Source organism: Artemia franciscana, chromosome 9, assembly GCF_032884065.1.
Source record: "Artemia franciscana chromosome 9, ASM3288406v1, whole genome shotgun sequence".
NCBI classification, from domain to species: Eukaryota; Metazoa; Arthropoda; class Branchiopoda; order Anostraca; family Artemiidae; genus Artemia; species Artemia franciscana.
In genome coordinates this window covers 27663635-27679556 of record NC_088871.1, presented here as the reverse complement: position 1 = coordinate 27679556, position 15922 = coordinate 27663635, and the positions used below count along the sequence as shown (strand labels likewise).

Genomic DNA, 15922 nt, shown 5'->3' with positions numbered 1-15922 from the left:
TTCCCCTCTGATTTTGTATTTGTTTTTTTGTCGTTGGGTAGTTTACTTTGATCCCTTTTCTCGATATCTTCGTTTTTTTCCATGTCTTTCCTTTCCTCTTGCCTTTCGGAACATTTCCTTTACGTTTACCTAAAAGTCTACGATATTCCCCAATGAGCCACACATGAATAGGGGCCTTCAAGGCTGTCCTCCTGTTCTTTAAAAAAAAAATCATATTTTTTCTAAATATTCCATATAATATTTTAGTCAGTCCCCATCCCCCTTCTATTGTTTTGTAATTGTCTCCTTGACATCTGATCAGATGTAATACCCCCTCCCCAAGACATTTGATCAGAATTTTAAGATAGCTATTTTATTTATAATTGTCTGAAAGGCTCAACAAATATGCCTCTGGGGATGGGTTGGCCCCCATAGCCCCTGGGGCACGGGCTGTAAATTAAAAAATTTGCCCTTTTTTACACCTAGATTTTAAAATAGGACGTGGGACATCTTAAATTCTTAGTGTCCGATTAGTTTGAAACTTTCAACGATCATTCTCTGTGCCAGTAAAACCGTAAATTTTGTTAGGAAGGGAGGGGGCTAGAGGACCATGAAATTGTCCACACGGTTTTTTGCTCCAGATTACTTGTGTCTCGACTTGTGGTCGTACGAATCTTTTGCTACGCCAAGATTCATAGAGTTTCGCAGGAGCTTACTCTGGAAACGACAAGTTTACCTGAATAGTCTGTTGAGGTCTTCAACATTATCTCTAAAAAAGGCTTTCCTCCTCAATAAGTGTGGCTTATTGAGCAAACGAATAAAACTTGATTGACATTCTTATCTATCCTGATTAAATCAGGGTAGATAATCAAAACCCAGTTGATAACAGTTTCCCGAGCCACTTCTGTTTGATTAGTTTGCAAAAATTCACGTACAACTTTTCTTTGGCATCCTATGATTTTGCTTGTTTTTTTTGTTCTTTTTAAATTTTTATCGTTAGTATTTTAATTATATACTAGAAAGATAGAATGTGAAAGAGAAATGATTAAACAAACCAGCATAGCTTAAAATGCATAACAGCCACCAAAAGTTATTAACAGTCACTTTCTCCGTAGAGATCTCAGTGAGGCCTGTTCTCTTTATTACTATTGTTTTATGCACATTACCTTCCTAACCTTATTTTTTTTTTAGATCAAACGCTTATATAGACAAAAAAAAACGATGTATCGTGTTTCAAACTGTTCGACAGATACCGCAAGTAAATCCCTATAAATATTATTTATTAATAATCAATCGCTTAAACGAAAAAAAAACATAAACACCATATATTGTGTTTCAGGTTGTTCGACAGATGCCGAGAATAATCAGATCTCAACAGCCAACTGTTGCAATCATTACAGCAAAATATTGTGAAAAGCTGGCTGTCGATGCCATGATAGATGACCTTGAAACTTTTGTTAGATTTAATACAGTTGGTAAGTCAGAATTGTTGCGATTCTCTTGCTTACTTGTAGTCGGATAAAAGCTCCATCTGCTCTATCTTTTGCTTGTTCGTTGACAGACAGTTTATTGTCTTTAGATTATAATCTCCAACAACGAATTCTATCTTCTTTCATGTCGGCGAAAGCCACCAAGGGGCTCCAGATCAGTCATGATCATGGCTAGTAAGATTTTTGTTGGCTGCTTAGGTGTTTTTTTAAGGGCAGCGCCATACAGGCTAATAATTTTATTGTAAAATATTCTCCACGTCACCAGCAGATTTACCCAAACAGAGTGAGCTGATGCTTCCTTAGGATATTTGCTGTGCCGGATTCCAGAAACCATCGCTTTCTGGCCTCTTCATTTTACACCTTGTCAGTATATGGGAGACCTACAATTCTCCGTAGGCGTCGTCGTTAAAGACTAAGCACTTCAGAAACAGTGGCTTTAGGGGTCCAAGTTTGGGTTCTGTGAATAGTTTGCGAACAGCTGTCTGAAACATAAGATATTTTAGACAACTTACGCAAGAATCAAATGGGAGCTATGTAAACACAAGAAAAATGTGACAGTGTTTAGGGTAGGGATCTGAGCTCTGCTGTTCCTGTTGTTTTCAGAAGATAGCTGCAGGAAAGGCCCAAGAAAGAACTAGTTGATCAAAAGGGAATAATTACAGGATTTGAATACATCAAAATACAATATGTGCATGCAAGTTGTCGAAAGGGAGTATCTCAGGAATAAATTAGGGTATGAAGTTGGAACTTTCAGGGAATGCTTAAAGGGGAAGATCAATTGACCAATGGTACGTTAAAGGTAATGTCTAACTAGCTTGAAGGCACTGTGTCCATGTTACCACCATTTCTACAATTACGACTGCTATGAATGCTGCATCTGCTGGTGTTAAGGGTATTAAGCTGGAACTTTCATGAAACATTTAGGGGGTTGTTGAAGTAAATGAAATCACGCTGTGTGGATTCAGACTGCCAAAAGGATTTATGAACAATTTCTCACGAATAGTTTAAAGTGTTAAGTTGAAGCTTTCACGGCGCGTTGAAGGGGATGTTAAACTACCCAAAAGGGATTCTGTCTATACGGCTGTTACTATTACTACTATTGTTGTTAGGTTATTGCAGTGTCGTAACAGCTCTGTCTCTGGAACAGCTTAGATTATTAAGTTGAAACTTTCATTGCATGTTAAAGGGTTCCTGAGCCAACCAAATATGCATACTACTCAGGGTTAAGAGTATTAAGGAGACATTTTCATACCCTAATGTTATGGAATATGTTAAACAAAATCGAAACACGCAGTATGTATGCATCCTGTCAAATGGCTGTATCAGAATTATATTGAGAACAGCCTAGAGCATTAGGCTGCAACTCCTGGAGTATGCTTTGGGGTATGTTGAGCTAATAAAAATGCACTATGTGCATACTACTACTAGTAGTAGTGGTATTGCTGCTACTACTACTACTATTGATCGTAATATTACTGAGGCTAATGGCATTAACTTCAGGACTTTCAGGAACTTTGAGAGGATGTTGAGCTAAATCAAATCTCAATGTGTGCATGCAGGTTGTCAACAGGATATATCATCTCAAAAACAGCTTGAATTATTAAGTTGAATCGATCACGGCGTGAGGAGGTGATGCTCTACTAGACCAAAAAGGCACAATGTTAATGCCTGTTTACAAGTAATACTACTACTGTTATCACTAATACTCCTCCTATTGTTCTTACTATTACTTGTGTTTGGGTATTGGGCTTAAAGGGTATCCCCTAGAATAGGGTATAAAATAGAAACGTTCACAGAAAGTTTATATCGCTTTAAGACAAAATCAAAAGGCACTTAAAACTAAATGTGTGTATGCTGGACGCCAATAAGACATCTTCGCACGAGCATAGATACAATGTTTTTGGAAAGGTAATAAGTTTTATTTTTGAGGAAAACTTGAAGAGGTGCAATACTAAATTAAACAATAATATGTGTGTTCAGATTTTTAGAAGGTAAATAGTAAGCCACACTATGAATTTTTACAGAAAAAAAGAAAATTTTTCTCTTTTGTTCCCATGAAAATAGTACGTCAATAAAAAAGCGAACTTAAAAACTTTAAGATTAACTTAAAAACGATTCGAACTAAGTTTTCCAAAGAAAATTAAAGAGCAACAAAATAGATTCTAATTGTTTTCACTTTTTTAACTTTAATATATTCAAAATTATTACGACTTTAAGGAACAAATATTAGTATATGTATTTTTTTTTTATAGATATTACGAGAAATAGAAGCATTCAGCTCGAATTAAGAATTTTTTTTCAGTAAAGTACAAATTATGTTTTGGTCTTCAGAAGGCATGGGGAGCGTCAGTCCTACTCAAGTTAATTTCTGCTCGTTTTGAGTCTGAATCGGTTATTTACTGTAATTTCTGTTCGTTTGGGATTTCAATTATTTACTGAGGTTGGTTTGTGTCAGTTTAACGCTTGGAAATTTATTTGACCTCTTTTCTGCTAATTTTTGCTTAGTGTAGCTCTTTTCTTTTCTATGAAAAGATTATTTTGTGGAAGGAGATTGTAAGTGAATTGATCAAAAAGTATAAGAGTCCCCCATGCCAGTAGCTTCTGAAAAATGTTCTAAAAACATTTTAATCGTCAGAATACACATTAAAAAAAAATATGCTGCTTATTTTTATTCCAAACATATCAAACACATTAAGTTTAAGCTAATAACGACTGTTACTAGTACGAGAACATTTGCGTAAAAGTAGAACAGAATAAACAGACAGCCGAAGAGGGAATGGCTTTCATCAAATACATAATATCCAAGAACCCTATACCAGAGGTTTCAAGTTCATGATGGTATCGGATGCAGGTGTATTTGCTTGTTTACTTTTTTTCCTCATAAGTAATGTTTTGAGCCAGTAGTCCCAGGATATTGGAGATAGCCGATTTACATTAAATTGAAGGTTAGATTACCAACCGAGATTGTGTCACAGTAAGTTATAATTCTTGTCTTTTTTTTGCAATGAAACAGAAATTCTGCCCGAACAGGATCAGAATTCTGTCGAGGCAAAATTTGAAGATGGCCAGTAAGTTTAAAACAATCAAAAAGCTATATTACCTAGATTCCCAGTTTTGTAGACCATGCTAACATACACTGGCGGATTTGTTCTTAAGAATATTGATAAAAAAAGATGTTTTTCTGATGAAAACAAAGAGTAAAGTTGAAACTCGAAACGAGCAAGAATACTGCTCCGTGGTAGAGTGTTTAAAAAAGAAATCAAATTAAGTGACTCGTGATATTACTGGTAGCATTCAGTAAAACTTGTGCTTTATTGAAAACACAAAACTGACGGAGCAAATCACAATTTGGAGCAGAAAATCATTAAGTAGACTACAAAAAAATGAAAGACTAATTTAGAAAATTCTGAAAAGTACTTCAGCGGCCATGAAATCAATAAATCTTCACTTACAATTTTAATGCTCTAGAAAACTCAAGCAAGCTTAGTGTTCAGCAAAGTCCTAATTTTTCTGAATTCCACCAATATTGGGAAATATAACGCACCAGTTAATTCGAAACCTTTTTTTTTCAAAATATGCTACATAAGCTGTGCAGGAGTAACTTTTGTTCTTTTTAAGTTTCAATTTCTCTGTTTATTTCCATTATAAAAGCTTCGTTTTAATCAAATTGATTTTTTTTTCTTTTATAGTTTTAGAAATATACACAGTAAACCTTATAAAAAGACCTGTGTCCAATTTAGGTGAAGAAAATATAGAATTTAACGTAATTTTTTTGCTAGAATCGACCATTAAAAATAGGTTTTATTTTGTATCCCTCTTAAATTTTCCCTAAAAGAAATCTTCAAGTTTTTCACATAGAGCTCACTAAGTCGAATTTGGTTCGAATAGTTCATAAAAAAGCCCAGATGTACCATCAAATCTGAGTTAATCCGGACTCACTTCAAGAGCCATAATGAATTGATGAAAAGCACATAAAACATTTGGCAAATCCGAAAGTGATAAACAGATAAACAATCAAAATTCTAGATCAAGGACAAAAATAGTACTGATAATTTTTAGCTTGCTACTAAATGAATACACTTATTTTCACTAGTTTCCAGAGCTGTTTTGTGTCCTTTTAGTGTCTCTCTGTACAACCAGTAGCATCAATGGGTTTATTTTTTATCTCCCCATCCCTTAAATTTAGAAAATAGGTCTGGAGAGTGGTCTTCATCGATAAATATCTCTTTTAATATTTCCCTTAAAAAATGACAATTTTTGCCCTCTTTCTCTTAATTTTGAAAATATTTTTGCCCTCTCTAAATTTTCGTGATTTTGCGTTAAGGATTCGTAAATAGAGTGGTTTATTTTTCCTTTTACTCTTTAAGGAGCTCAGTTGAAATAATAAGCAAATTTTATGAATGAACAATTCTCTTCATTTTCTTCTAGGTGAAAGTAACGTCTACAGTTTAGGTACAATTGGGAATCATAGAGTTGTTGCAACTAAGCTACCATCTGTTGGAAACACCAGAGAGGCTATGATAGTTGCTGGTAATACAACCACGAGATTGTTAGGTAAATATGCTAGTAAAACTTGTGTAACATTGTGTATTTGCTTTCTTTTTCCGTAATATATAGTCGGCTCTCGATAACTTGAATTTCTGTTTCTCGAAATCCTTTATATTTCGAATTATTTTAATCCCCTTGGAAAAACCCGTTTAAGTCGAAGAAAAACCATGCATAACTTGAAATTATTTTTCGGTTATATTTTACTTCAGTAAGTTAAACCGACTTAAAAATTACCTCTGTAAATCGGATTTCATTAAATAAGTTTTCATTTAATGCTTTACCTCCACAAGTCAAAGTTTACCACTGTATCTTGAAAGTTTTTTCAGTGGATCTCTTTAAGTCGAAACCCCGGTATGCAGGTTGCAACGTGTAAACTTTGTTATTTATCAATTTCGCTTAACATGCTGTTGTATCAGATTCTGTTAATGTTCAAAGATCTATTTTCTAGCAAACTAAACTCACTATTGTAATTTGAAAGTCAAGTCTTGATATGTCAAGTCTATATTACATCAATAAAGTTATTAGTAACTTTATAGCGGCTGTAGGGAGTAAATTTGGTGATTTTACATCTCTGTAACTCGGATTTTCATTTAACCTTCCTCCATAACTTGAAATTTATGTAGAATGACCTCTATTACTCGAAATATGCATATTCAATCTATTCGTAACTCTAAGAAAAATCGTGGTCCCGTGAATTCCAAGTAAGCGAGAATCGACTGTAGCAGGTAAGTTAACCCCATCTTTGCTCGGACCCTAATAGCATCTTTGTGCAACTGTTTTCTCACTGTTGGTTTTTTAAAATGTTTGTCTTTATATTTTATAAGTCATTTCTTCTCTGTGTTTCCTTAAATTATTCATATTAATTGAGGAAGGAAAATCGCAAAATTAAGAAATAAAATAGAAGTGTAATCGAATGAGTTTTTGTAGGATATGGTTATATTCTCTGATACCAAAGATTTTGACAGGTGATACTAATCTGGTTCTGTGAGTAGAACTAGCAGTAGAGCCTGTTGGACGACTGGTATAAAAGAAAAGAGCGAACACTCTTTTTTAGTTATAAAAGAGAAAATGTTTTGCTCCCATCCCTAATAAATAGAAACTGAAGTCTCCGTAGTCTCACCTCCTAAAAAAAGAACTCTTAATGGAAGTTTCAATTCGATCTCCTGGCTGAAGAACAAGACAGAGTAGACTTAATAACACTATGCATGAAATTTGTCACAATTTTAAAGAAACCTATCAGCTATAAAACAAGGAACATTGTTTTATAACATCACTTGATTGTTTCAGAACTGAATGGCCGTCATAACTAATTAATATAACGTTGGGATATAATAGCATCCCAAATTTGCAGGACCTCATTTTTTTTATTTCGTTAATCTTCCTTATCCTTACTTGAAAAAAAAATTACTATTTTTACATTAAACTGCAATATTTCAATCGCGATATATTGTATGCGATTCTTCTTGAAACTTTTTGTTTTTTTGGGCACATTTTTTCTGTAATATTAAAATATGCTAAATTGTCTTGTATGTTTTGGGGTAAAACTTCCTACCCTTCCCCTCGAAGCGTATATTCTCATAATGTTACATCAACAAAATTATACCTCAAGGTCAATCAAATGAGAGTGATGCTAGCTGATCTCGTGCTTGATTTTCGTTTGCATTTTCTTGAAAACGACTAGTATTTTTAACCGTGTCGTTTTTATTTTCCAAACCATCAACAACAAGAACAACAACAAAAAAGGGTATAAAACCACCATTATAACCTAGACTACTGGAAATTCCAGAGGAAGCTGACTGATTATTTAATAATGCTATTCATTCCTGAATGTCCCAGCAATTTTCGATCTATTAATGTTATAAAATAAAAAAAAATTTAAAATAGCTGTCGTCGCCAGTCAATGCCAGATGCCAGTGAGGGCCTAGACAATTTTTATTTTAAGTTTGACTTAATAATTAATTTTAATTTCTGTTCGTTTTGAATTATCAGATAACTTTATTTTTGCTCGTCTTTGATTTTAATATTGCTATTTACTCTTATTTGGAAATTTATTTGGAGAATAATTTTTTCCTTTTTTTTATTAATGAAAGTAAGAGCTGGGATTCAAACCTGAAACGGACAGAAGCTACACAGGTTAGAGTAGGATGTAACGCGCAGAAATTTCCTTGCTACTTGCAATAGATTGTGTGTTCTACTGTGAAACTGGACAAACATTAAATTTGAATGCTCAATCCTAAAAAGCATATTTGTGGCTTTTAAAGTTTTCTAAAATTTGTTATTAGGGTTATTCTTTTTTATCTCTGTTCACTATTTATTGACACCAACCAGGATAGCAAATAAATCGTAAATAGTATTTTATTCATGTTTTCGGAAAATCGGTTATGTAAAAATCCAATCGCCTTGCGTACTTTTCTCTCCTTTTTTCTCTTTCGAAAGACTGTTAAATTCGAAATACCAACTGTAGTGCAATTTTCTGTGTTTTGAGTAAATCGTAAAATCTTCTTCAAAATGCGAGAAAAATCCGGGGTTATATTATACTCCTTGCCTGGAGTAGTTTCTTTGTGTTTTAAGTTTGAATCTTGCTATTTACTTTTATCGAAAAGCTGAAGTTTTTTCGGTAGTTGTCAGATGAACTACAGTCATTATAATCTAATGACAGGACTATTCTATCCGAAGAAGAAACAGAACTTTATTGTGACTAGTTTTATGTCTGTAAGTGTTTCGCCACTTACTTACTTGTTATGGGACATGACGCGGACGCCTCATCCAGCATCTAGAAGACTACGCACTGTTGACTCCCATTTTTGCGAGCTTGTGCAGCTCTTTAGCAAAGCAGCTCTCCTACTTTCTACTAAACCTTCGAAATCTGCCAGTGGTTCAAGGTCGTTTTTGGCAGTTGCCCATTCTTCATTTGACTGCCAGGTCGCCTGTGCCAGTCTCGCATCAGGGCAGCTAGAAGCACTTGCCTTATGATCCTCTAAGGACATGGTCAAGCCAACGCAGTCTTCTCTGTTTGACAATTGATGGGGCGGGTTCTGTGTTACAGCAGCGGTGGCCCACATCAACATTTGAGATTTTGTCAGAGTGTATAATCCTCAGAATTTTTTTAGACAGCAGTGGTCAAAGATTTCCAAATCATGGAGATGAAGCACCTTCAGTGGCCAAGTTTCGACTGCATAGATGAGAATAGATCTAACAGTCCCTTTATAGACATAAATTTTGTCTTCATGCTGATCTCCCATTGGTTCCACAAATGGCGGCAGATTTGTGAGAAGATAGCTTGGGCTTTGTTGATTCTGTTCTGTACGTCAAGTTCACAGCCTCCACGAAGGTTTATTATTGAACCAAGATGTGTGAAAACTATCGAATTTTTCCAATTCTTTTCCGTAAAAAAAAACTGATAATCTGACCGTATATTTAGGTCCATGACTTCAGTTTTGGTCGTGTTGATCTTCATACCCAGTAGCTGAAAAAAATGTACCATTTCATTTAACACTGCTTGGGCAGTTGCTGGATCAGCAGCAAGAGCGTCAATATCATCCGCGTAGTCCAAGTCAGACGCGTTAATACCCAATTCCTTAAAAATACGATCAAAACTCGAGAATGCTCTTTCTAGAATCCAGCCCATGAAGTAATTAAATAGAACAGAGGGACAATATGCACCCCTTTTTTACACCGCTTTCCACATTGAAGGGCTCGGTTTCTTCGCCCAGCACTCTTGCAATCGATTTGCAATGCTCGTAGTAGGCCTTCAACAGCTCCATAAATTCACTGTTGGAGAATAAGGCAAATTGTGAAGATCTCGTCAGTGCACTCTCTCCCTCTTCGAAATCCGCACCGATTTTCACGTGTACGCTCACCCCTTGCTTCCTCGAACGTTTAAAGCAAAAGCATCGCGAATAGTTTAGTAGCCATATCCATGGGTGATACTCCTCTGTAGTTGTGGTTGTCACACCCCTTTTCAAATCCTGGGATTGTCACTGACACCTTCCAATCAGACGGGAAGATTTTCTTCTCCCATATCAGACTGAGGAGGGTTTCTAGTTGCTCCGCTACAACGTATGGTGAGGCCTTCCAGACCACGGAAAGGGGACCATCTTCTCCAGGCGCCTCATAGGTATTATGCTTTAGTCGCGTTTAGTATCTCTAAGGCTGAAGGTGGTGCCATGTCTATTTCATATGGTAGTCTTTCAGCTGTTGGTGGCAGCATCGGCGTTGCATCTTGCTCATTTGCATTTGGATTGTGCTTGTCTTTAAAGTCGTTCCTCCAGTGATCAAGTTTACCTTGTATGCCAGGGATTACACTTCCTTGAGCATCTTTTAAGGGACCAGCGATGGATGACTTTTTTTTTCAATTATTTCTTTCAGGGTTCTATACAGCCTTTTTGTGTCATTATTTCTGGCTGCTTTTTCCATCTTTAAAGCAACTTCATGCCAAAATCGTTGGCGGTCTTGGCATAAGCTGGTTTTGACCTGCTTGCGTATTGACTTTTTTACTGCGATTGATGCGTTTGATGTAGGTGATGTGCACGCCATGACAGTTTATTCACTTTAATTGAAGCATAGTGGTTAGTACATTTTTTCCACTGGAAAAAAAGTTAAACCCATTTTTCCCCTGGAGAAGAAGTTAAGCAATATATTCTATGTTTTTTTTTGTATTTTCAGGTACATTTCAAGCTGTTGAGCATGTATTTCTAGTTGGTGTTGCAGGAGGTGTTCCACATTACACAGATAGTCAAAGGCATATAAGACTGGGGGATGTTGTTGTTTCAGCTCCTATTCAAGACAAAAGGTTTGTGTATACAACTGTCCGTAATAAGGCTTGTAGTTTGTTACCGTTCAGAAAAATATTATTTGAACTCTTAGCTAGCCCAAATAGGCTCTTTCTAAATTCACTATCAAAAGATATTTGAGACACCTGGTCAAAAAGGTGTAGTGGGTTTAGTTGAATTTCTAGTTTGATTTTTTGCAGTGCAAAATGCATTGTTGAAATTACTTCTAACAAGCTTGGTGGTCTTAGAATAGACTAAATCATGTTGTTTTTATATTTTTTTTTATTGCGACGTAGTTTTTTCAAGGAAGAAACATTTAGATGAATATAAAGAACGACTTGAAACAGTCATTGAGTTGACACAGTTTCGACGTGAAAAATAAGACCAAAAATGACAAACAATACTGTTTTTCAAATCATTTTACAGATTTACAGACGGTAACCGTTTTCCAATTGGTTTGAGTTTATCATAAGAAATCTTGCGATTATTGTATATCTACAGTTATTTGACTGTTGCTAACTTTCGTCGACACTGGACAAGGTTCTTTTGAAGTAATTACTCTGGTGATTTCTTTGGGCTCCTATGATCCTCGTTATGGTCTCCTTCGTGAGTCAAGCCTAGACAAGAGGTTGATTAATTGAAGTTTTACCGTCATTTCAGAAAAATTAAAAGGTGTAAAGGGTTTCACCGAATACTTGAATGATAATAGTTTCCGATATATGTCTTTTTTTGAATAAGGACCTACAAGTTGCATTTCCAGAAAAAGAAAAAGAAAAAAAAACAGTAAACTGCGCATTAAGCTTGTTTAAGACGGCGATCTGAATCAGTGTATGTAAGAAAGATCAGGTATCAGGTTGATTCAACGATTTGAATCTTTTCTCGAGGAATTGCTTACGGATTTTTTTTGGTTACCCGACTCACTGACTCAAACAATTGGCTGTACGAAAAATGTGGTTCAATTCCGCTTTCTACGGCTATAATGAGATACAGGTTGAAATGGTTAGAGCATGTTTTGCGGATGAAGGATGACATATTACCAAAAACTTTCCTTTAGCCCACCGTTTAGGGCTAAGCGGGAAGCATCGTCCTCGATTGGGGTGGGAGGATGTCCTAAGGAAAGATTCAAGCCAAATGGTAAGTGCCTGGTAGGGTGTAAAGAGGGGGGTTTTGAATATATTTGGATGAAGGAGGAGCGTACGTAGCTGTGTTGGCCTCAGGTGGCTTGGTGCTGTGGTGAGTTGTTGGTAGTAGTAGCAGTACCTATGCAAGGGAGGGGGCTTTAGGCCGCATCCACTAATGGAAATTTAATTATTTTTACAAGAAATTCTATAATTATCTTATAATTTTCCTGATTTCTACTTTTTTAACGAATTCCCGCTGCTCCTTGGTCATGAAAAAAGTGGCATCATACCCGCAACGAATTTTGAAAAACAAAAAAATGTGACTTGGGTTTTCGTTTTTTTTTTAAAGAATTTCTTTGTAAAAGGGAGATTTTTTGGAATCCAAAATGCAACACAAGTATCGAAAGCTCTAATTTTTATCTGTTTCTATGTGCAAGTAAAGAGGGCATCAGATATTTGTAAAAAAAAAGAAGAAAGAAACTCGTAGTCGCTTTTTGGTTTGATTTTTTGCCGTGATAAGTTTCTTTAATTGTCCTGTTCCTTCTCATTGTTTTTCGTTTTCGGTTGCATTGAGTTGAGTTGTATGTGTATGATTTACCTTTTAATTGGGTAAATTTATACAAAATATACTTTCTTGATTACTTAAAAATGAAAAAATTTATTTACTACATAATTCCCATGACATAATTTTACGAAGGTCCGTAAATTAAACAGTAACCAAAACTATACTTATAATTTTACTCCTATACTCTTGAACTAATAAATATACAATATTAAATTAATAATCAATTCCAAAGAATAGCATAAATTTAGCCATCTAAGCAAAAAAATAAAAATAAAAAAATAAGATCGTGAACCCAATTTGGTTCAACAGAAAAGGCATTTCCCACGACAATCGGCAACCATGTAAAATCTAAAGGATATTTGTTTCATCACATAGTTATGTATCAGAACACCAATTCGTAACTGGAAATTATCTTCTCTTTCAGTCTTCTCTCTTGCTTTTTTGCGCTCTTTATATCTTTGACTTTTGAACGGGGATTTTTCGTTCGAAGTATCCCCCTTTTTATAGAAATTATCAAAGTCGCTCATAGAAGAAGGAGGGCTATTGGTACCGCATGTCCCCCTCTTTGCCGAGGACAAGCTATTGTTTACATGCCAGTCTCATAGATATACACAGTCCCCAACGGGGGAGGATTCTAGCCCTCGGACTTTCAAATCTTCAGTTTTGTTAGTTTGCATATTTTACTAAAACATTTATTTTCGGGGGGGGGGCTATCTCGTTGTTTAACGAATATTCATTTATTTTCATACTATTATTTTTAACACATATTTTTCTTTTCATTCTAGATTTATTTACATGTATTGCGAAGAAAAGAGGAAACAAAATTTGAATAATTCAAATTCTCAAATGGAGGAAAATGTAGAAATTGAGACAAAAACCTGGTGTCCTCCAGATTTGCAACTTCAGGATATAGCAGAAAACATAAGGCACCAGGTAATAAAAAATGTATACATTTTGAACTGTTTTGAACCTTGTGTTTAAATTTTCAATTGTTTTATGTTGGATATATTTATCAAACTGTGATCGTATGTAGTCAGCCTGGAGGCCATTGCTATCTTTGAAACGAGCATTTAAAACTTATTAATGGGTTGGCAGCTGTTTTTTTTTATTGATTACGATTAATCGATTTGGTAACAATTAACAGATGGACCAGGTTAAGGTTCAAGCAATCTGACGAGGAACAACTCAAACGGTCTTATATTTGAAGTGTTCTGCGTATTCACAGACTTAAAAGGGTTTCACTTATTTTAAGGGACGGAAGACACCGTGAAGCGTTATGTTAGTACCTTTGGAACTAAAAAGGCCATTGACAATATATACTGTAAATCTGTATTCAAATTCTTATGTTTTTTTTCTGTAATAAAATACCATTTGTTAAAGACCGTCTATTAATGCCCGAGAGAAGACTGAAAAATACTTCGAAGCATAGCGTGACTTAAAGGGTCATCATACTTGAACTGTAACAATCCATTACAATAGCTTTTCCTGAGAAGTAATGAGAAGTAGTAGGGGTAGTGACACAATATTGAAGGCTTCTATAATTTTATATTTAGGGTCAGCTTTTCAATCGCTTTCAGAAGTACTTCAATGCTCACTATGCTGGATATCAAGCACTACTTATGAAAAATGTAGGATAATTTAATCTATTTTAGTATTGTACTTTTATATTGCAAAATTAGTATTAGATTCATAATCAGAAATATCATATATCCTCAAATACCGACTTTGGTCAGAGTTAAATGCTGTTTAAGCTAAAGCATTCCTATATAACTTCGAAGCTTTGAAGTTGGAAAGGAAATATTAAGTTTTTGTAACTTCAAAGAGATTTCTCGGTACTGTCCAATTGCAAACCCCCCTGAGCATCTCAGGGTGTCCTGTCCGATTGATACACCGAAATGTTTACAGTGTGCACACCCCAAGTCTTAAATAGAAACTCCGCTTATAGTTTTCGACCTAATAGGAGATTGAGAGACTGCCGTATTCAGGTGAACAGTCGATGAATTGCTTTCTTGTTTCTTAATTATTTGTTTTCAGACGTAGTTTATTATGAATATATCTGGTATTATTATTTATTAGTTATTGCAAGTTGTTTCTCAAATAACGGGCCATTGAGTTCTTTGTGATACTGTCCTTGTAAATGAGTAATTAATGAAATAAATGGAACTTTAACTGTGCCAGCGATTATGATTCGGCTTAGCCTCAAACGTCCATTATTGATAGTCAATTATCAATTGAAATTTATCAAAAATTAATTCGTGTTTTAGACAGTTTCAATCGCGCATTTCCATATCAGTGTGACGAAGAAAAAGGATATGACCAGCGATAAAGACTGGCATTTTATGCTTACAATAACATCTTTTGAGTGCGACAAGAGTTAATTTTCTACCGAGGTGTCCCCCACCTTATTTTTATCAAATGATAGATTTACTTTTGGAAGGTCTTCTGGGTGCTTTTTTTTATCACTTAAGCGCATTTCTTAGCTAAAAGACTGGGTGAAGCCGTTTTGATAAACACTTAGCTGCTGCATGGTGGGAAGAATATGACCTCGCTTAGAAATATTGCCTGAAAGATGGCCTAGTTTGAAAACTCCTTCAAATTAAAGTAAATTTGGCTAAGGATTTGTTATTACTTAGTCACCGTAGTTATGTTGACTATGGCGCATTTTTATAATGATGAATATGTAGCATATTTAAAATATGAGTTGGAGAACATTGATGCCTTATCTTAAAAATGAATGGCTTTTCCCCTAAATGAAAAAATGAAAAATATAGTTAAAAGAACGAAGCTAGGAACGAATCTATTTTCTATACAAATAGATATTTTCTACGAAAAAGAATCAGTTTGAGATTTTGGATGGAGTTATTGGCAAATAGCAGCCTTGAGGACAATTGCAAGTATCAAACTATAGCTTTGGAATCAAAAATATTCTTTTGCCCTTATACTAATACTGAAGTTTTTCTAACCAGTTCCCCTCTAATGTCAAAAAACCTTAGCGTGAAGAGCGAGGTGTTAAGGAGGGGGCAATCCCCCTCGTATACGTAATAATTTCTGTTCGTTCTAAGTTTCAATACTGTTCCTTACTTTCGGTTGAAAAGCTTTGTCGTTGCTTTTTATTTAATACCACTAAAAGGCTAGTTGGCATTGGTGCCGCCGGTCATTGTATAATGTGTCCCACTTCGTTCAAAGTTGAAATGAATTCCTAACAGTTATATAGCATTCAGTCAAGTGTCGTTTGGTCAGATTTGTCGAATTATTAAAGCGATTATTTTGGCTGGAAATTTTCTATTAAGGTCAATTGGAATTAAGAAAAATTGACTATATACAGTTATTTGACAGGAAACGAAAAGAGTGTTAATCTTTCTTTGTTATTATACGTTTTGTGTATTCGCTTACTCTAAATCGATAATATGCATCTTAGCATGCTATCTTAGACCTGACACGTCAATT

General features: G+C 35.1%; 1 protein-coding gene across 10 annotated transcripts in view; it reads left to right on the top strand.

Annotated features, from left to right (window-relative positions):
• The window catches only part of LOC136031218 (uncharacterized), a 128034-nt gene that overhangs the window by 104499 nt on the left and 7613 nt on the right, over nucleotides 1-15922 (top strand). For 5 of the 10 annotated variants that reach the window (XM_065710607.1, XM_065710603.1, XM_065710608.1 and 2 more), the window contains 4 exons: nucleotides 1319-1454; nucleotides 5898-6023; nucleotides 10683-10809; nucleotides 13261-13420. In XM_065710607.1, coding sequence (XP_065566679.1) covers nucleotides 1319-1454; nucleotides 5898-6023; nucleotides 10683-10809; nucleotides 13261-13420 — 549 coding nt within the window. The remainder of the gene's footprint in view (nucleotides 1-1318; nucleotides 1455-5897; nucleotides 6024-10682; nucleotides 10810-13260; nucleotides 13421-15922) is intronic. The other 5 variants (XM_065710604.1, XM_065710611.1, XM_065710610.1 and 2 more) reach the window with 1 other exon arrangement.